Source organism: Humulus lupulus, chromosome 6, assembly GCF_963169125.1.
Source record: "Humulus lupulus chromosome 6, drHumLupu1.1, whole genome shotgun sequence".
In the NCBI taxonomy this organism is placed as follows: Eukaryota; Viridiplantae; Streptophyta; class Magnoliopsida; order Rosales; family Cannabaceae; genus Humulus; species Humulus lupulus.
The window spans coordinates 23,352,437-23,373,728 of NC_084798.1; the positions used below are offsets into that span (position 1 = coordinate 23,352,437).

Genomic DNA, 21,292 nt, shown 5'->3' on the forward strand with positions numbered 1-21,292 from the left:
GTCAAAGTTCCCATAATCAAATAATACATTACTTGTATTAATGGGGTTACTCAAATCATGGGATTGGGTAACTATACTTGGAGGTTCCACATTTTTTGCCCCATTACAAGGCAAGGACGCAGAGGGAATCTCCAAACTTTCCTTAGAAGGATTCAAATCTTTATTGAATATTTCTGAAACAGGGTGCCAGTTAATATTATCATTTATGGCCGAAGCTTTCCCTTTCCGTTGTCCTTCAGTCGACGGCAATACGACCGGAGTCGGGGCACAAGCAGACGTCAAAGCAACAGCCTTCGAACCACCCACTTTAGCCGTATCTATTCCAACAGTACCACCCAAACCAGTTGACGAACTCCCATGGTCCCAGTTACGAGCTTTTTTAGAAACAGTTCTGGTAATCTTATCCAGGAAGGGGACACGAATCCACTCCCCATATTTCAACTGATCTTTCCCACCAACACCCTTAGGCTTTGACATGCATTCATTCATAGGGTGACCAAGAATGCCACAGAAATATCATAGTTCCGGTAATCTCTCGTACTGCAAAGGAAAAATAAGAATCGGTTTATCCGGCGCGAAACGACGCTTAATCACACGAGGAAGGGGTCTTTTGATAGCCACATCAATCCAAACCCACAAGAAAGGTCCAACACACTGCCCTCCCGGACCGCAAGTCACCTCCCGGACTTCCCCGACAGATTTACCAAGCTCGAAACCCCAAGCTTTCGACATACAAAAAACTGGAACCTTATGAATTTGGACCCAGAAAGGTGCCACCTCGAACTCCATCTCAGTCGGATCCGTATAATTATCCGGTTCCTTCAGAGCCAATAAACAATTTTCAAAGATCCAGGGACCACCCTCCAAGACTCTTTTACGGTCTGTAGCCAACTCAAACCGAAAAATGAACGTGTTCTTACCACGGTTTTCCACTGTAAAAGTCCCAAGAATTTTCCAAAAGATCTTAACAGCATAAGTCAAATCATCACGATCAACCGACCTTGTGGTAATCACCCTGCCGATAATCGCTTTCGCAATAGAATTGGCTCCTTCATCAAGAAGAGTTTGATCCACTACATCACAGAATTCGTCCACCTCATCATCCTCAAGAGCAAGAGAATTATAGAAGGCAGTGAGATCATTACTAATCGGAACTAGATTATACAGAGGTGGCCGGAAAATAAAAGAGGGACTCCACCGTTGATTGTAATGAGAAAAAATTTATCTCAATTTCTTTTGACATTGTTTAATTTCTTTTTGTGCTAATTTCAGTCTTTTTTTCTTATTATCTTTAAATATTTTTTAAAATTTTTACTCTATGATTTCTCATATAAACAATTTTTTTATGCCTATATATTTAACATATATTTTATTTATATATATATATTTTAGAATATGAAAAAAAAACAAGTGAGCACAAGTTGAAAAAAATATATTTTTTATTTTAATTTTTAATAATAAATGAAGTATATTAATAAAATTTTGGAGTGTTAATTTTCTACAGTCAAATGTTTGTAATTTCAACATGTATCCTTATCACTTAAATTGCCTGCACAAACTAAACATTAATAATCTAGTGGGGGAAAATAATCAAAATATATTACATACTATATAACAAGACAAAGCTATTGTAATAAACGTTAAATGAACTCAATTACCAATATGTTATCAAAAACATCTACAATGAAAGACTGCACATATATATATATATAGAAGTTTTGGAATGATCTTCATTTATCTCAATCTTAAGGACAACTTTTTTGTTGATCCCCAAGGAAAAATATATACATGGTTGACATTGTTAGGCTTACAAAATTGTAACAATCATTTTTGTTGGTGATTGTCAATAATCAGTGTGTGTATATGCAAATTATTAGGCATTGAAGCCAGAAATAAGATGGATGAAGGCGTCTTCTGTGCAGGGAATAGTAAGAGCTCCCATTGGATGATCGAATCCAAATTCTTCTTCAGCTTGACTGAGCAATTCTTGGAATGATGGCTGATTCAAATATGCCACAGGGATCACAAATCTTTTCATTCTGTTTTCCCCAATATAAACTGCCAAATACCCTTTTGGAACATCTTTTGAACTTGAAAAAGATCTCTGAATTAGCTTCTTTGCATGACTTACTCTTGGAAATCTGAAACCCATTCTTGTGATTGTTTCTAAAGGAAGAAAAGAAAAAGAAAAGGTGAAGACAGAAAAGAGATCTCAAAGGGTTTGCAGGGAAAGCTGAATACTTGAGAATGTGAAATTTTGATGTCCTAGGGAACCCAATCTTGTGTGTATATATACACATTGGAGAGACCCTTAAGAGACCCTTGGTGGGATATATCTAGATGGGGTCAATTGAATCGAATGGTCCTTGAGAAACCACATGCTATTGCCATCCTACTCATATCCAGCTTATTGAAAAGAAAACAGAACAACACCAGGCCCAACAGTCATTTTCTGATTTGGCCAACTCAAATATTATTTTAAAAAGCTAAATAAATGAGAGTACAGATTGTAACTTTCAGGATGTACTAGCTTCACTAGAATCACAGAACATGCTGAGGGTACATTTTTGTTCATTATTTCTACTTTTGTGATTGAGCTCTCTATTTAATGTCCAAGACATGTCTCCTATTGCAAGGGGCCACATAGTTACTTACAAAATATGCAGACTTAGTTTGATTTCTAATCTTCACTATATGATCCTGCAGTGGCTGGTTGCTGCATCAAAAGACTTGTCATTATCAACTCTGCTGTCATGGCTCTATAACCTGATGACAGAAAAGACTACTATTTGTATATATTTTTAGCCTTTCTCTTCTTTACAGGCTACTCATTATGTAGTTTGTCTAGAACATATGAATTGTGTTATATCATGTTACTTGTTCTTGAAAAAAAAAATGTAAAAATGTGATACAAAAGATGGCTACATGAGTCTCAACCTTGTTTTCCAATGAGCAAGTGTCTTGTGTAGTCTAAATCTCTAGTCAAATTACAAGCAGGGTTCTTAAGTAACTGGTGCATGGAATTTCAATTACCCTTTATGATTTCATGTGATAAAATCTGTTTTTTTTTTGGACTATTTTACAATCCATAACATCATCTGCTGTTAAAGATGCGAACTATGCTAGAAAATATTAAGACAAATTTGATTTAGGATAGATTATGTTGGTAAATTGTTGTGCAAATCCATTTTTACATTTATATATGGTAATGACGTTGATTCTCTTTTTCAATGTTTAGGTGATTCATACCTATATGAATCTTTCTCTACATTTTCAAGTAGTGCTAACAACATAGCATGATTGAAATCAATGCAGTCCAACATTTTTTTTCTCTCAAACAAAAACTAGCCATATAAGTCACAATTAAAGGCAGATTCATGTGACATTTCTTGTCATACTTGAATCTATCTTGCTTGTTGCTATCTTTTATCACACAATGTCTTTGTCTGTACCAGCTTCAAAAACCAATATGGCCTTTATTTGACAAGTACTTGACATTACAGATGTTCTTTTTCATTACTAGTGTATTTTTAATATTCCCCTTGGGTTAGCATGGCTTCACTCTTCTTAAATTATTAAGTTTTACAAAAGCTAACTCCAAAATGAACAGTCATTAATGATGAGAAGAACTGTCTATTGCTGATCATACACACAAAATGAAATGTAGAACAAGAACATGAATAAGTATTATATGTCACATATATTCATTGAAGAAAATTCATTTGTATCATTCTTAGGGACAACTTTCTCTTAGTCCCCAAGGAAAAAGTATTTACAAGGTATTGGCATGCATTGGCTGCCTAAACAAATTGTAACAATAAGTTTTGTTAGTGACTATCATCTATGGGTGTCTATACTCGTATGATTAGGCGCTTAAGCGTGAAATAAGATCGATGAAGGTATCTTCTTTGCAGGGAATTGTCAGAGCTCCCATTGGATGATCGAATCCAAATTCTTCTTCAGCTTGACTTAGAAAGTCTTGGAATGATGGCTGGTTCAAGTATGTCACAGGGATCACAAATCTCTTCTTTCTGCTCTCATCACCAACATAAACTGCCACAAAGCCCTTTGGAGTATCTTTTGCACTTGAAAAAGGTTTCTGAATGAGTTGCTTGGCATGAACTAAGCTAGCAAAGCGAAAACCCATTATAGTAAAATTTTGTAAAGAAAGAAAAAGTGGACAAACAAAGAGATGACAGAGGACTTCAGAGAAAAGCTTTGATAATTGAGAAAGTGAAGACTTGAGGTGCTAAGGAACCCATGGTATGAGTATATATAATCAATACTCTTGATAGGTATCGTAGGACAGACATGTCTATTAGATGGAAATGAATGGTGAAGACTAAAGAGGCAGTTAGTTGGATGGGGTCATCTGGTTAGAGGCATAGCCCTTGAGAAATCACATGGTATTGTCTACTAACTCATAATTATCGATTCAAATTTCAGAGCTGACTTGTTTGAAATTATCTATTCTCTACAATATTTTTTCTTCTTTCCCAACCCCACAACACCAACTCATTAGATATGTTGTAAAAAGATGTCTTAGGCATGTCCCCATTCACGGATCACGCACACATATTTATATCAAAACCAGAGTCACCCCTTGTTTAAAATCTGATCTGCTCATCCACTGGCTACTGTCAAATTTTGGGACATATCAGTATTAGTTGTACTATCATTGCCTATATTTTTAGTAACACACAAGGTTTTAGATTATTCCTGTTATTCCATCAAGGTCATGTAATTAGACAAATTATTTAAGACGCATTTTCATATTAACATGTGATTATCTTCCAAATTCTTCATTAACCATCATCAGTCTTTTTTTGTGTGGGGATGTTACATTATCACTCAGATTAATAGGTTCCCTCAAAAGTATGATTGTTAAAAAAACATGCAACGATTGATGATCCTTAATCTGGAGCTTATCATGTTTATGTTAACCACTAACTCTATTATGCAGCACTCTTGTAGTTTGAAAACAATGATGTGAGGGAATTTAGAAGAGGTATTCTGATAGCTATGAGATCATCATAGATCACATGGTAATTATTGTCTTCCAAGAGAATACAAGAGATTTAATAGATTAGTATAGCTGATCCGATCTCATTTTGATTGAAATTAGAGCAAAGTAGCATTAAAATACAATATGGATAATATGTTGAAATAAAACAATAAAACAGAAAAGTACACTACTAACATTTTGATGAAAAAATTGCTTCATCAATCTTAGGAACGTTTTCCATTCAGTCCCTAAGGAAAAATATTTACATTGTATAATAAGCAGAATTGTGTACGCCTTACAAAAACGTAACAATTAATAATTTTGTTAGTGATTACCATCTATGATTCATTCAAGTGAGAAATGAGATCAACGAAGGCATCTTCTTTGCAGGGAATTGTAAGAGCTCCCATTTGATGTTCGAATCCATATTTCTCTTCAGCTTGACTTAGCAACACTTGGAATGAAGGCTGGTTCAGATATGAAACCGGGACGACAAATCTCTTCATTCTGTTCTCATCACCAACATACACAGCCAAATACCCTTTTGGGACATCTGCAGCTAGTTGGTTTGGCTTTGAAGAAGACTTCTTCATAAGCTGCTTAGCACTAGATACTATGGCTAATCGAAAACCCATTGTTGTATATGTTTGTGTTTGAGGAGGAAGAATAGAGTTCAAGAGAGTGCAAAGAGACAAAGATCTCAAAGTACTTGATGTAAGGACTGAGAGCTAGGACACTCAAGGACTTGGGTTGATACTGAAACTGTCCTCGTGAGTGTTTATAAAGACTTTCTGATAGTTCCATGGTGCAAACTAAAGTTTCAATTGGATAATTTGGAGTAGGTCAATAAAGAAAGGGTTTAGAAGTAATCACATAATTTTGTCTTCCTACTCACTATGTAATGTAATCAAAGTTTCAGAAATGGAAAAAACAATTGGTCAGCAGCCAACAGATTAACACCAAAAGATAATATAATTAAGTTGATGAGAACTAGTTGATTGAATAATTGTGTGTGGATATATAGGTGAATGTGTTATAGAAGTATGCATATAGCATAAGTGGATTTGACTTTTTCTGGTAGTTAGTGGATATATATATATATACGAGTCCAGTACTTATGAAACATAAGCACCTGAAAGACTGAGAGAATCACGTGGTTATGTTCTTCAAATCATCCTACATGTAAGATGATTGACTTAGATAAGTTTCTTATACTTAAATATCCATTATGAAAATCTTCAAGAAGAAGACCAAAGTATTTAAGGGCCAGAATAAACTCTTAACATGATATGTCCATCCTGGTATATAGTGAAACAACCAGTACTACTTTAATTCTTTATTACATGAGGGAATCTTGTCTGTATTTGATTAAAGTATGAATATTTAGGATTAGGTAGCTAAATGAATCAATAATATATTATATTCATATGAAATATTTTTACAGTAAAACATTATTAAAATAACTCTCTTCAAACACATCAAGAAAGTGTACAGCACTATTAATGTAGTTTATAATTAGATTTTAGTTGAAGGAAGCTTTTATTCTACGCATTAATTAGTAGCAGCTATACCTATAAGCAACTGTCATTAAAAGCCCAAACTAAGTCTAACAAATCTTTTGACACCATAAAGTTCTATACAAAAATAATAATTTTAAGAACATTTTAGTGATTATATTTTACACTGAAAATATTTATAAGTAATTTTGTGCGATTATATTTTACATGGATTTTTGTGTATTTTAGATAGACAGAGGGTGACGACACAATAGACTGGTTCAGATTTGCAATCTTAATCTATATAAACATGGATATACCATGCAAGAGTGGGAAGCCGTGGAAAGCTATGAAATTGTACAAGAAAAAATGGAGAAGAAAGGGAACAAATTGGATGTGGAAGCATATAACTAGTGATTCAAGCGGTTGGTTTTTTTAAAGGTTTGATTTTTCAATCCATGTCTTTAGGGAAGCATCCAGGGTGCTTGAAAAAATGATTAACAAGGATTGTTCACCAGATGTAATTACACACCATTGTTTTTTTGCTTCTCTGCAGCAACAGAAAGAGATTCTTGGATTGTTCAACAGAATGATTGGCAGTGGGATTTGGCAGAGGATAGACATTTTCGTGATGCTAAGGAGGTAGTTAAGGAGATGGAGGTTTTCTTAGATCAATTTTCATTGTATTAGAGAAGATGGAAGAACTCGGGATAAATCCCGACGAGTTAGCTTACAATGCGGCAAGGGTATGTTAGAAGTGACTAGAAAGTACAATGAATAGATGCTGGCTGGATGATGAATTAATACAAGCTAAAATGCTGTTTGAAATAAACTCTGCGGATGGTTTGTATGGTGAGGCTTGTGGTTTGCTTTCTCATGCTATGAAGTTCATTTCCTCAGGGTCACCAACATTTTGAATTTATCCGTGGAAGGTGAAAATATTTGTGGTATGTATAGCTAGAAGATTAGGCCACTGTGGTTAAAGCTATCTGCTACATGTGTATAAAAGCTAGTGGGCAGCACTGCAAAGGAGTGGTATTTAGATTCACATGTACCAGGAGAAACTGTTGAAGTTAAACGCAGACTTCTAGTTCTAGTTATTATACAATGGATACCTGATTGCTGCTTTAAAAACAACTTTGGTAGCTTGATTTCTCTATTGCCTTGGATTAAAGTTGACATTTTCGAAGTGCTATTTGTTTTCAAAACAAATAGTCAAAAAGAAAGAGCTTCTGTTAATAGAACTGGGATATCTTCACACTAGTGAGTAATGCTAAATTGACCTTTATCCATAGTGTTTGCAAGTGAAAGGCTTGGCAACAGGATCAAAATTCAGGGAAGAACTGAATTGAAAAGCTGGAAATGATTTTGAGTCTGGTCGAATTTTTGAAACAGAGTGTTGAGCCATGGTAGAAAGTCTGGATATTACATTGAATAGTAAAGGCCAGACACTATATGTGCTCACAAGAGCTAAATGAGTGCCCCAAAAGAAAAGTGATGGGAAAAAATGGGCAGTAAAAACAAGTCAAAAGCAACTTCAGACCAAGCATATTCTAGCTTGTAGAAACAAATCAAGAAAAGTGATGAATCTGTTTAATGTTTGTTGAGTCTTATAAGGCATTCAGATTTGAAAGAAAACCAATAAATGCTTCTTCTGAGCAGGGTATAGTTTGGCCTCCCATAGATGATCAAATTATTCATCTTCTGGTTCAGCTCGAAGAAGCAAATCTTAATATAAAGGTTGTCTCAACAATGACAACACATCTCAATCACTCCAGCATAAGCTACTAAATGGCCTATTGGAACATATACTGTCATTGAATATGCTTTGATAACGACCTTCCTAGAAATGTCTTAGTTGGTAGTACTCCTGGCTAAATTGAGACTGGAAATGGAGATAAGAAGTTAAGGGTGTGAAATAACAATGGGTGCCCTGCTTGTGTAATAATTTGCAGTACTTACTGATTAAACTCCAATACTTTTTTATATACATATCGTCAAGAAGGATATACCTCTAGTTGCTATGAATGAGGGGTAGAGCAGAGCTTTGGGAGTAGGTGTAATGAGAAATGTGGAGCTTATAGGGATTACATGGGATTCATTCAGATATTAATGAAGTAATGACTTAATGTTGCTTTGACCTAACCTAAGCATGTTTTCATGCTAACAGCTAACTCTACATGACTCCAGAGCATCAACAAAAATAGGTGAAATTCCATTAAAATGAGATCTGCTGTAAAATATAAGCTCACTAGATATCACATGGTTTATCTAATGCCCTACTTTCTGAAACTAATCTAGGAGAGAATGCTAGAAATCAAAAGAAAAACAATGCCATTATCAATCCTAGAAGAAACATTGGAATATTTTATTTACTTCCTAACATTAGTAAGCAATAAAAATTGAGAACATTTATTCAAAATTGCTATTGAACACGCCCTTATTGTGTGTATCTGTGGTATATATGAAAATACAATCATATGTTTCAAAATGCATCAAATGAATTTACAAGACTACATGGTTTTTCTCTCGTTCTTTATGGCTTCATAGGAAGTCATTACCTCCTTAAACTTGGCCTCAGCAGCGTCTTTATTTTGTTGATTCTGATCTGGGTGAAATTCCTTTGCTTTGGTCCTAAACGCCGTCTTGATCTCAGCTTCTGTGTAAGGCTTTGCTCTGAACCTATCAAGACCCAACACCGAGTAGTGATGTGATAACGAGTAGCTAACATTATAATTTTCTCTAGGAGCTTCCCAGTAGTTAGCCCTAGCCCTGGAGGAAGAAGACGAAGAAGAAGAAGAAGATGAGGAAGTATCAGACTTCTTCCAGTACCAATCGTCTCGCTGGAAATGTTGATTATAAGAACCAGAATCATTTTCCCTCCAACTCTCGTATCCCCTTCTGTATTTGTTCCTCTCTCGATTGAACACGTTCTGCATACGCCTTATACGTTCCACTCTCTCCATTTCTTCTTCGTACTCCTCTCTCATCCTACGATTGTACTTTTTCCAAGCTTCTTCTTGAAATGATGTTCGGAATGATTTGCCCGATCCTCCTCCTTTCCATGATTGCGATGATCTGTTGATCAACTGAGAGTAAACCCAATCGACAGTTCTTCGCAATTGACCGACGGCGAACGTGGTGGCGGTGGCGCCAATTAATCCGAAGAGGAAAACGCCCCAAAGATTCGTGCCTTCTTTTTCCTGGTACGGCTTGTTTGGGGACGACGACGACGACGGCCATGGATGATCCTTTTTTTCTTTACCTTCCTCCTCGTCCTTCATCTTCCCCGGTCGAATCTTCAAAGATCGAATGCAATAACTATTAGAGTTGGATTTGGCAGAAGGTAATTGAAATTGAAGCACTGAAATGCATGATTAGGGTTTATGTTTTCCAACTGATTTTGGATTTCTTTTGTTCAATTTCGCAAACCAATATTTTCTAGCTGAGATGGACTTGTAATTTTGGAGCACGGGTAGGAGGGAGGGAAGGTAAAAAAAATAGAGGAATTGGCAAACTGAAATTTGCAAAATAACATTTTTTTTTTTTTTTAATTTTTATTTTTAATTTTAATTTATTTATTTTATTAAAACTTAATGGAGTGACACTCAATTAATTTTAAAAAATCACATTAACAAATGGCTGATTGGTTCGTGATTAGAAAATTGAGTTTTCTAAAATTGTGATTCTGAAATGAAAATCTGAATTTAGTTATTGAAAACATGTTTCTGAAAATGTGATTGGTTCACTGTCTGTAAATTGTTTTTGAATTTTAAAAAACTGAATCTGTGATTGGTAATAAATTTGAAAATATAACAGAAACAGAATATGTGATTGGTTCAGCTCAATCTGAAAATTATTTTAATTTTATATATTTTATATATATATAGGATGTATTATATTAAATTTTGATTTAATCACAGTACATTGATTATATTCATAATAATATCGCATGGTTACTAATTTTGGTTTTTTTCTAAATTAAAGTTACATTTTTTTCAATTATTTAAGTATTGTTGTTATAACTAAGCCACATTTGTCCAGCAATGTCATCTCTAACATTTTCCATCTGGGCCATATAAGCTTGACTGAAATTCAACTCTGGTGTCTCGGAAATTCCTGCTCCATCTCCTTCTTGTTGGTTTTCAATTGTTGTATTAGATTGGCTTTCAGTTCCTTCAATATCTTCTACAGTTCTGGCATCAACTGAATATTGTTCAAACATTTCATCATTAATAGAATGCATTCTAATCCAGTTATGGATAGCACAACATGCTATTGGTATTCGACGTTGCTTTCCAAGCAAGTATGGAGGCATTGACTTCAAAATTGGAAACCTAGCTTTTAGAAGTCCAAAACAACGTTCAATCACATTACGCAATGATGAGTGTCTATAATTGAATAACTCCATTGCACCTCTAGGATGGTTCCCTCTTCCTCTAAAACGACGCAAGTGATAACGTTCACCACGATATGGTGCTAGAAACCCAGGCATATTTGGATAACCAGAATCAACAACATAGTATTTTCCTATATTAAAAGAAATTATTAATATATAAGAACATTTGAAAGAAAATTATAATGTATCAAAATTAGTTTATTTTAATACCTTGTGGTGGCATAGGGAAGTTATCATCTTTTCTCATTGCATCAAGAAGCACTCGGGAATCATTGGTTGTTCCTTCCCATCCAGCGTAGACATAAGTAAACATCATATTAAAGGAGCATGTAGCCATTACATTTTGTGTTACATCTACTTTTCTTCCTCTAAATGCAAGTTGTTTTAGAGTTGGTGCAACTGCACTTACATGAGTACCATCAATTGCTCCAACACAATCCTGCAAAACAAATTAGATAAATCATTACCAACATCAATTAAATTGATATGAATTATAACTGGTATATTATTAAAATTAACAAATAAAATTTACCTTAAACCATGGGAAATACTTTGAATTATTTTGAATTTCTGCTTGCACAGTGTTAAAATCAAGAGGCCTTATTACTTCATTTCCTAAATAACAGAATGCATCTAGCACTCTACCAAACTGACGACAAACAGTTTCTCCTGAATGTTGATATCTTTCAGCCACAGTTCTAACTCGTTGGTTGTGTGTAACTATCCATAGAAACATGACAACAGCTTCTTCAACACTAATTACCCTATCATGTTCTATGACTTCCATTTCAACTAATCGACGACATAAAGATCTAAAAGTATTAATGTCCATTCTAATTGTGTAAAAAAATCTATCAGGGTGTCCATTTAACAGCTCAAGTAAATATTGACGTCCAGACATATCTGAAGTGCGTAGTGGTCGTCTAATCTGTTTAGATTTTTGCATCTCTTGTAATCGATTAAGCATGATAACTTGACCAATTAATTCCTCGCTTGATGAAGAAGAAGTATCACCAAATAATATTTCAAACTCCTCATCTGAATCATCCATCTTAGGTACCTAATTATGACAATAATAAAAGTTTAATTCGAAAATTCACAAAGGTTAAAGAAATAACAAGGAACCATATAAGATAGTTCAATCATGACAATAAATACCAAGTTAAGTTCATTACACATTATTTAAGAAAATGTAAACTTCATGGTTTAGTAGTTCATGACAGACAAACTCATAATAAATAAACAATATTAAATCACCCCATCAATGAATCAAGATAAGCACGACGACGCTCCTCATTCATTCTCATGAATATTCCACGCCATTCTGGGGTTGCTACAAACTCTTGCAACGCTTTGAGGTATATTTTGTTATCCAGATTTGGAATACCATCTAGAATGTTTTGACAATCTTCCACATTGTAAGAGTTAGTGACATTGCTGGTTTCCTCACTAATTCTCCTTTCTCTCGATTCATAATACTTACGCATAGTCTCACTCCGTACTAGTGATGCCTCAGTCTTAGCAGAAATACTTTTTGCAAGTTCTTCCATCACATGGTCGATGGATGGATTGGCCCCTTTGTTCTTTTTCTCTTTTGGTTTTGGTGCATCTGGTGGAGCAGAAGTAGCTCGACGACATACACCAGTAACTTCTTCCTCCTCTCCATAATTATCACCATCAAATTCAAAACCAACATCAACATGTGCTCCAGTTCCAACAAAATGACGCTCTTGTTGGCGTTCTTCAACTGAAGAAGGCGGAAGTTGAGTGGAGGCATAACTCATCCCACCAGTGGTTGTTGTATTATTGAATATTTCTCCAAGCATCCCATAGTGTTGCAATCCTTTTTTTTGAAATCTTTTCGCATTTGGATATTTCTACAAAAATCCAAAAACACATAAGGTTACAATGTAACATGAATTTAGAATAATCAAGTAATCAACAACACAAGTATAATATAAGTATATTACCTTTAGATAAGTGTCTCATACTTCATCATTTGCTGTAACAGTATTTGTTTGAGGATTCCATCCCATACCAGTTTGTTCCAAAAGATGAGAAAATTCACGATGTGCCTTTCTTAACCGATTGAATTTGGATTTCAATTGATGCATTTTATATCTCTTTCCAAAAGAATTTAATATGTCATTTTCTATTTTCAGCCATCCCTTTTTGTCCAAGGTTGTTGTTTGTAATCCTTTTTTGGCTTCTTCATATAGAAGACTAATAAAATATGATTCAATAGCCTCAGGCCAAGAAGCATGATCGTCAATGTCTACATTCTTCTCATCCATCTAATCATAATTTTAACTATCACAATCTATGTCTTCATAAATAATGCTTCTTTTAAATTTAATAGCCCAAGTTTTCAAAATCAAACATTCAAAACAAAGAATTCTAGAGATGTAAAGAAAGTAGAGAGAGGGAGAGAAAGAGCTCACCTTAGATGATGCAGGTTGAGAGTAAATGGACTACAATGGTGTGATGATGTTGTGGTCAGCTGTTGCTTCAAACAAAAGATAAAAAATAAAAATAAAAAAATAAAAACTTTTAGATTGGTATTCATCAAGAAGTCGAATATATGCTAATATACTAAACTCAACACAAAACAGAACACTATAAAGATTAAGCAAAACAAGAGAACTAAACTTATGAATCAAAACAGAAAGTAAAAATAAAAGGCAAGAAATTTTATTTTGTTTCGGCCTCAACAGTAATGGCCTACTTCCAGCTGTTTCACTCCAAACTAGAAATCAAAATGTCAACTAATTAATATTGTTGGCTACCAATCTGTCAACTTAAGATTGTCGCCAATATTTTTCATAAGGTTTTCCATTCTCTTTTTTAATTTTGATCCTGTTATAGATTTATTTCATAGTCAAATTGCTAAAATAAAACAATTTATATAACAATACTTTTATCAGCACCACCCATTTTAATATTTCCTGAGAACAAATTAAAAAATGGTTTGCACACCATACATGACAACGTGTCTATTATTCCTTATATTCCTTTCTTAAATTGAAAAGTTTGTCTTTCAATAAATTCAACAGAATTCATCACAAAATAAAAAATAATAATTTAACTCATCACCTCGTTCAAATAAAGTACAAACTTCATTCTCTTTTTTTTTCCAATGAAACCCGTCACAAAGGTACAAACCAGTAAAACACAAAGGCAAAACAAAACCAGGAAACACAAATTCAAAGTACTGCAAAACTGAAAACAAAATATAAACCACAAAAAATGAAGTTGCAAACATATAAATCGAACATGCTTATACAAAGAAACCTCAATCCACTTAGTCAGACTATACCTCAACCCGACTGTCGCACTCAGTCCGGCAATGGTGTCTCTCCGTCAACCTGCAATCTTAGATCGAAAATGCTTCTCCCCTGCCTGGTGCTGGCAACGGCGTCCCTCTGCTGCAAATCAGCCAGCTGCACATGAGAAACCCCTCTACATATATATATAAATATATTCGGAACTAAGTCCCTCTGCTACAAAGCTGCACATGAAAAATCCCTCTACATATATATATATATATTTGAAACTATACTTAAATATATATATTTATATATATATATATATACCCTGAACTTCACTACCCAAAAGCCATACGAATTTTACTTAAATCTATATATATATAAATTTACTACTTTACTACTCAGAAGATACTTTTATATATATATACATATATACTTAACTACTTAGAGATACTCTTTTATATATATATATATATATATATACTTAAATGTATTATATGAGAAGATTTTACCTGTGTAGAATGGAGAGGAAAAGATTGGTTGATCACGAGAGAAGACAACAGAGGAGAAGACTGGTCGATCTAATTAATAACAGAGGAGAAGAAAAGTTTCAATGGTGTAGCTTTGTTGAGAGAAGAAGAAGAACTCTGCTTTTGACAGAGAGGCGGCGTAGAGAGAAAATGAGAAGGAGAAAGTTTACAAAATGATTTTAGGGTTTTTAGATTGTAATATTGCAAAACTCCGAAAACGTGAATTTATTGTTTTCTCATTTCTTTTATAAATTTGAGATACTGATTTGAGTTTAGTTTTCAAAAATAAATCTCCAATCATCTATTTTAAAGGGTCCCACCAACTTTTAGTATTTGAAAACATTAAATTGTTTCCCAATAACTTACCAATCACACCCTAAATGTCCCTAAAATCACAATACCATTTTCTTTTCCTCTACCTTTGCTTTCTTCCTTTGCTAAGACCAAAAAAACCAGCTACTCTATTTCTTTCTTCCTCTGCTAAGACCAAAAAGATCTGCCACAATCAATATTTTTCTCTTCTCCTTCTTCTTGTCTTCTTCATCAACGACCAATTCATCCCCTTCCCCTCTTTGTTGTAAAACTAAAAAGACTCTTATCTTCTTTTTATTCTTTTCATTCTCCATTAATATTTTAGGGATTTTGTTCTTCATTCTCTTATTTGCAATAATTATTCTTCCATAATTGTAATGGAATCAGCCAATAATGTATTAACTACAGTTCCCACACCATCAAACGAACGTGAACAAGTAAGTATTATGATTTTTTTTGTACATAACAATTAGTATTTGAATGCTATCTTTATCATATAGAAATGAAATAAAAAATAGATAAAATGCAACAATTAATTTTACACTTTGCATTTCGAAATTTTCATTATTCAATACTTGAAAATTAAAAAAAATGAAGTTGATTCATAGTAACCATTTGCAGAAGATATGAAAATATAGAGTATATTATGTGACCATGTGCGACCCTATGCGATCTTTATGGTCGCACATGATTTGAACAAGATATGAAATAATAGACTGTACAATGCAACTGTGTGCGACCATATGCGATTCACATGGTCACACATGATTTGCGAAATATATGAAATACACTGTACGACCATGTGCGACCCTATGCAACCTTGTGCGACCAATTGCACAACATGTGAAAATATATTATGCGACCATGTGTGACCCACATGGTCACACAAGGTCTTTTAGTTAAATTTTTAGTCGCATAAAGTCGCTTAGTTAATAAATTTGGATCGTTTAGTTAAATTTGTAATTCATGTTATAGTTTTTATATTTATATTCTTATTATTTATATATTTTTATTCATTTGGCAACTTATTATTGTAGATGCCCAGAACTGTATTAACGACGGAGCTTCTTTGTATACCCCGTGTCATTACTACTAATACAGTTGCAAAATATAAAGTTACCATCAAATCTCTGCTGAGTGTAATAGGTCAAATAAAATAATGGCTTTCAAAGTTTGACAATGTCGTTTTAAACATTACACCCAGTTGGGTCGTTTCTTGGACCTCAACACTCAAGGCTCTTTCCCTGGCACCTTAGCAAACTCGATAGTTTTGAGGATGGTAGATTGCCAAAAGAGGCATGAGTTATGGTTTTTGATTAATGGCAAACCTATGACGTTTTCTCTCCAAGAGTTGGCAATAGTATCTGGATTGTACACTAGTGGTGGACCAACACCTAAAGAAATGAAGGTTGTTTCTTCTGAGAACAATTTAAAGAAAAAGTACTTCAATGACAAGATGTCTATTAAAATAAAGGGCATAGCTAGTGCTCTAGATAGCATACCAAAAGAATGTAGGACTAAGGATAGAGTGAAGTTGTGCTTTATCTATTTGCTCAGCACATTTCTAATAATGCAAGTCTTGGTTCAATAATAGATCTTAAATGGCTACAACTAGTGGACAAGCTAGATATATTTGACAAATATTATTGGGGGAAGCTGGCATATGAGAAGCTAGTAGAGCAAATCACGAAAAAAGATATGAAGAATAATCCCACTAAGAAGGAGATTAAGTGGAACTTCTTTAGTTGTCCTTGGATATTTCTGGTAAAAAATTTGATTATGATTATATTTTTATTCCCAGAAAACCATATTCCTCGATGGCTTGGTTGGAAAATAAATGATAAGTATAAACTCACAGTTACAAGATTATCAAAAGTAATAGAAAATGTATTGAGGTATTTATCCACATACAAAATTATGTATTGTCTTGTATTAAAAAAATATGATCAAGGCAACTTATGTTAGTTTCTTTTCTTTGTGTATTAGTTTTTTGTGCGACCTACATTAGCTCCAACTTCAAAGGAGAATGTAGAACATTTTTATGAAAGGCTTGGTTGCTACGAGGACAATGAAAATGACGTAATTGATCAGATTTCTTCATTTTTAGTGGGTGATGTCATTTTACGTGATCCACAGTGTTCTGCGCCACATATGGAGCCTCCATCTTCGAATGTGGAGCCTCCCCAATTCACTCCAATTCCTCAAATATCGTACTTGCATCCATCCTCACATCCTCCCTCTTCTCATAATGCTCGTAGTGAGTTATTGGATTCAGTTAAGTGTTTGATAGCTGACCAGGAAAAGTTGCACAATGCAAGATATGAGGAGATTGAACATGTAAATAAAGAAAGGCACGACGCAATAATGACAACCATCGTCGACCATGCTTACTTGAATAGAGTGAGGCATGAGACACTATTAGAAAGATTGGATGTTTTGATTGACATCTTTCAACCTATAGCTGCACAACTTTATGGAACTGGAGGAGAAAATACTACAAAATATAACCAACAAGTAAATTTTATTTGCAATTACTTTAATATAGCTATTTTTATTGTCATCTATATTTTTTATTTATAATAATATGCCTTGTAACTTCATGGTTGTAGAATTCACCATCTTATGCACACTTTTTTGGATATGGATTTGTAACACCTACAGGAGAAAGGAACATGGAGGGTGGCCAAGCCTCCACACCTATAGGAGGGAAGATTGTTGAGAATACAACATCTAATTTTCCTACACAACCTGCAGAAAACGAAGTCACCACACAGTCTCATGTGTCTACAAATTCCTATGAGACACCGCCATCAATTATTTATGAAGAGCCCGGTGACGAGGTAGAACAAATCATTCGAGATGGTCGACCGTTGAGGTTAAGAAAACGTGCCCCAAGCTTGAAATCACCATTCACACCGTGGTCGAGGAAACGTCGATACTCTAAGTTGAGACCTCCTATTTTCGACCCTTTTAGGCAACCTATTGAAGATGATGTGCAAGCATTCTTTAGGTGGTACAATGGTGATACAGATGGTACAAGTTATATTCGTTGTAGCCATATGTCACATGACAGGAGTTTTTTTGAGATATTGTTGGCAAAGCAACGATATATTGATAGTGAGGTAAACTTTATCATTCAAATATATCATACTAATTATATTCTCATCATAATTAATAATGAATAAATATTTTTTTGACAGCATGTAGATGAAATTACCTATTTATTTAGAAAAAGAATGGATTAATTTCATAATATCTTTCCAAAAGATATATGCATATTGATTGATGAGTTTGGACAACATGTGCGTGCACTATACCACGCGTCTCGACAGGAAAAAATAGTAATGTATGTAAAAAAAAAACTTCAGAGCTAATGTTGTTTGTTGATGGAATCAGACCAGTTAGGGCAAGAGTTTGGTCGGACGTCCATTACTTCTATGTGCCTTGGAATGACGGTGAACAACACTTGAGGTTAGTGGTAATTGACATCTGTAACTGGACGATATGGATTTATTACTCGATTCCAAGTCACTGGATCTCTATAGAGGCCATGAAAAATATCTATGCAACCACTTGCAGAATATTTTCCTTTTTTACTTCAAGACAATGACCATTTTGAAAACTTACGTCATCAGTGCAGTCGTCACAGATTTTTTCATGGCCTCTATAGAGATCCAGTGACTTGGAATCGAGTCATAAATCCATATCGTCCAGTTACGGATGTCAATTACCACTAACATCTAGTGATGTTCACCGTCATTCCAAGGCACATAGAAGTAATTGACGTCCGATCAAACTCTCGCCGTAACTGGTCTGATTCCATCAACAAATAACATTAGCTCTTGAGTTTTTTTTTTACATACATTACTATTTTCCTATCGAGACGCGTGTTATAGTGCACGCACATGTTGTCCAAACTCATCAATCAATATGAATATATCTTTTGGAAAAATATTATGAAATTTATCCATTCTTTTTATAAATAAATAGGTAATTTCATCTACATGCTACCAAAAAAACATTTATTCAATATTAATTTTGATGGGAATATAATTAGTATTATATAATTATTATGATATATTTGAATGATAAAGCTTACCTCACTATCAATATATTGTTGCTTTGCCAACAATATCTCAAAAAAACTTCTCTCATGTGACATCTGGCCACAACGAATATAACTTGTACCACCTGTATTGCCATTGTACCACCTGAAGAATGCTTGCACATCATCTTCAATAGGTTTCTTAAAAGGGTCGAAAATAGGAGGTTCTAACTTAGAGTATCAACGTTTCCTCGCCCACAGTGTGAATGGTGATTTCAAGCTTTGGGCACGTTTTCTTAACCTCAACGGTCGACCATCTCGAACGATTTGTTCTACCTCGTCATGGGCTCTTCATTAGTAATCCCTTCATAAATAATTGATGGCGGTGTCTCATAGGAATTTGCAGACACGTGAGACTGTGTGGTGACTTTGTTTTCTGCAGGTTGTGTAGGAAAATCAGATGTTGTATTCTCAACAGTCTTCTCTCCTACGTGTGTGGAAGCTTGGCCACCCTCCATGTTCCTTTCTCCTGTAAGTATTACAAATCCATCTAAAAAAAAGTGTGCATAAGATGGTGAATCCTACAACCATGAAGTTATAAGGCATATTATTATAAATAAAAATATAGATGTCAATAAAAATAGCTATATTAAAGTTATTGCAAATAAAATTTACTTGTTGGTTATCTTTTGTAGTCTTTTCTCCTCCAGCTCCAGAAAGTTGTGCAGCTATAGGTCGAAAGATGTCAATCAAAACATCCAATCTTTCTAATAGTGTCTCATGCCTCACTCTATTCAAGTAAGCATGGTCGGCGATGGTTGTCATTATTGCATCGTGCCTTTCTTTATTTACACGTTCAATCTCCTCATATCTTGCATTGTGCAACTTTTCTTGGTTGGCTATCAAACACTTCACTGAATCCAATAACTCACTATGAGCATCTTAAGAAGAGGGAGTCTGTGAGGATGGATGCAAGTACAATATTTCAGGAATTTGAGTGAATTGGGGAGGCTCCAAATTTGAAGATGGAGGCTCAACATTCGAAGATGGAGGCTTAACATTCAAAGATGAAGGCTCCACATTTGAAGATGGAGGCTCCACATGTGGCGCAGAACACTGTGGATCACGTAAAATGACATCACCCACTAAAAATGAAGAAATTTGATCAATTATGCCATCTTCATTGTCCTCGTAGCAACCAAGCCTTTCATAAAAAAGTTATGTCTTCTCCTTTGAAATTGAAGCTAATGTAGGTCGCACAAAAAACTAATACAAAAAAAAAAAAAAACTAACATAAGTTGCCTTGATCATATTTTTTTTAATACAAGACAATAAATAATTTTGTATGTAGATAAATACATCAACATCATTTTCTATTACTTTTGATAATCTTGTAACTGTGAGTTTATGCTTATCATTTATTTTCCAACCAAGCCATCGAGGAATATGGTTTCCTGGGATTCTTTGTCCTACCATGTCGCCCAACTTTGGCATTGCTTCACAAATCCATATCTATAAGAGACAAAACAATAATTTAAAATCATATCTCAAAATATAATAAAAAATATCCAAAAATAAATAAACTTAATAAAAATATAATCATAATCAAATTTTTTACCAGAAATATCCAATGACAACTAAAGAAGTTTCGCTTAATCTTTTCAATGGGATTATTCTTCATATCTTTTTTCGTGATTTGCTCTATTTGCTTCTCATATGCCAGCTTCCCCCAACAATATTCACTACAAAAAATGGGACTTTTGCGCCGGCAAAACCCAGGGAGTTTTTGCCGACGCAATTTTGCGCCGGCAAAGAATCACGTCGTATCTCCGTCACTAATTTCACTTTTTCCGACGCAAATGTAATGCGCCGGCAATAGTATTTTTTGGCAACGAAAAAATACGCCGGTAAAAATAAGGATGCGCCGGTAAAAAATTTTGTCAAGATATTGTGGAAAACACTTTTAGCGGCGCAATAATGCGCCGGCAAAAGTTGACTTTTTTAGTGGTGCATTTTTGCGCCGGTAAAGGTGTATATGTGAAGTTAAGATTGAAACTTTTTGCCGACGTAATTTTGCGCCAGTAAAAGTATTTTCAAAATAATAATTTTGATTAAATTACTAATATTATTTTCAATATATTAATATTAATTAATAATTTTCAATTTTAAGATATTAATAATTATTTAATTTTTTAGTAATATTATTTAATTAGAAATAAAATTAAAATTAAAATTTTAT

At 34.2% G+C, this 21,292-nt stretch overlaps 5 protein-coding genes across 5 annotated transcripts; all 5 read right to left on the reverse strand.

The window, feature by feature from the left end:
* Positions 1–1,665: 1,665 nt before the first annotated feature.
* LOC133781911 (auxin-induced protein 15A-like) lies at positions 1,666–2,270 on the reverse strand. Its single transcript, XM_062221020.1, has one exon. It carries the CDS (start codon positions 2,150–2,152, stop codon positions 1,874–1,876), a length of 279 nt encoding a protein of 92 aa, XP_062077004.1. The 5' UTR covers positions 2,153–2,270; the 3' UTR covers positions 1,666–1,873.
* Positions 2,271–3,677: 1,407 nt separating this feature from the next.
* Positions 3,678–4,692, reverse strand: LOC133783886 (auxin-responsive protein SAUR24-like). Its single transcript, XM_062223489.1, has one exon. The coding sequence runs from the start codon at positions 4,145–4,147 to the stop codon at positions 3,866–3,868; it is 282 nt and encodes a 93-aa protein (XP_062079473.1). The 5' UTR covers positions 4,148–4,692; the 3' UTR covers positions 3,678–3,865.
* Positions 4,693–8,890: 4,198 nt separating this feature from the next.
* LOC133781912 (uncharacterized) lies at positions 8,891–10,016 on the reverse strand. The gene has a single exon (XM_062221021.1). It carries the CDS (start codon positions 9,783–9,785, stop codon positions 9,015–9,017), a length of 771 nt encoding a protein of 256 aa, XP_062077005.1. The 5' UTR covers positions 9,786–10,016; the 3' UTR covers positions 8,891–9,014.
* Positions 10,017–10,507: 491 nt separating this feature from the next.
* On the reverse strand, positions 10,508–11,951 carry LOC133784848 (protein ALP1-like). The gene is made up of 3 exons (XM_062224121.1): positions 11,433–11,951; positions 11,111–11,339; positions 10,508–11,031 (listed from the first exon to the last, which is right to left on the reverse strand). Exons 1-3 carry the CDS (start codon positions 11,949–11,951, stop codon positions 10,508–10,510), a joined length of 1,272 nt encoding a protein of 423 aa, XP_062080105.1.
* Positions 11,952–12,153: 202 nt separating this feature from the next.
* On the reverse strand, positions 12,154–13,194 carry LOC133784849 (uncharacterized). The gene is made up of 2 exons (XM_062224122.1): positions 12,892–13,194; positions 12,154–12,777 (listed from the first exon to the last, which is right to left on the reverse strand). Exons 1-2 carry the CDS (start codon positions 13,192–13,194, stop codon positions 12,154–12,156), a joined length of 927 nt encoding a protein of 308 aa, XP_062080106.1.
* Positions 13,195–21,292: the final 8,098 nt, after the last annotated feature.

Excerpts from the sequence above, each read along its gene's own strand:
- LOC133781911 (XM_062221020.1), bottom strand. The coding sequence starts at position 2,152 with ATGGGTTTCAGATTTCCAAGAGTAAGTCATGCAAAGAAGCTAATTCAG.
- LOC133783886 (XM_062223489.1), bottom strand. The coding sequence starts at position 4,147 with ATGGGTTTTCGCTTTGCTAGCTTAGTTCATGCCAAGCAACTCATTCAG.
- LOC133781912 (XM_062221021.1), bottom strand. The coding sequence starts at position 9,785 with ATGAAGGACGAGGAGGAAGGTAAAGAAAAAAAGGATCATCCATGGCCG.
- LOC133784848 (XM_062224121.1), bottom strand. The coding sequence starts at position 11,951 with ATGGATGATTCAGATGAGGAGTTTGAAATATTATTTGGTGATACTTCT. Across the intron at positions 11,340-11,432 it reads AGTATTTCCCATGGTTTAAG|GATTGTGTTGGAGCAATTGA; the intron begins GTAAATTTTATT and ends TTTGTTTTGCAG. Across the intron at positions 11,032-11,110 it reads CTTCCCTATGCCACCACAAG|GAAAATACTATGTTGTTGAT; the intron begins GTATTAAAATAA and ends CTTTTAATATAG.
- LOC133784849 (XM_062224122.1), bottom strand. The coding sequence starts at position 13,194 with ATGGATGAGAAGAATGTAGACATTGACGATCATGCTTCTTGGCCTGAG. Across the intron at positions 12,778-12,891 it reads CTGTTACAGCAAATGATGAA|AAATATCCAAATGCGAAAAG; the intron begins GTATGAGACACT and ends GGATTTTTGTAG.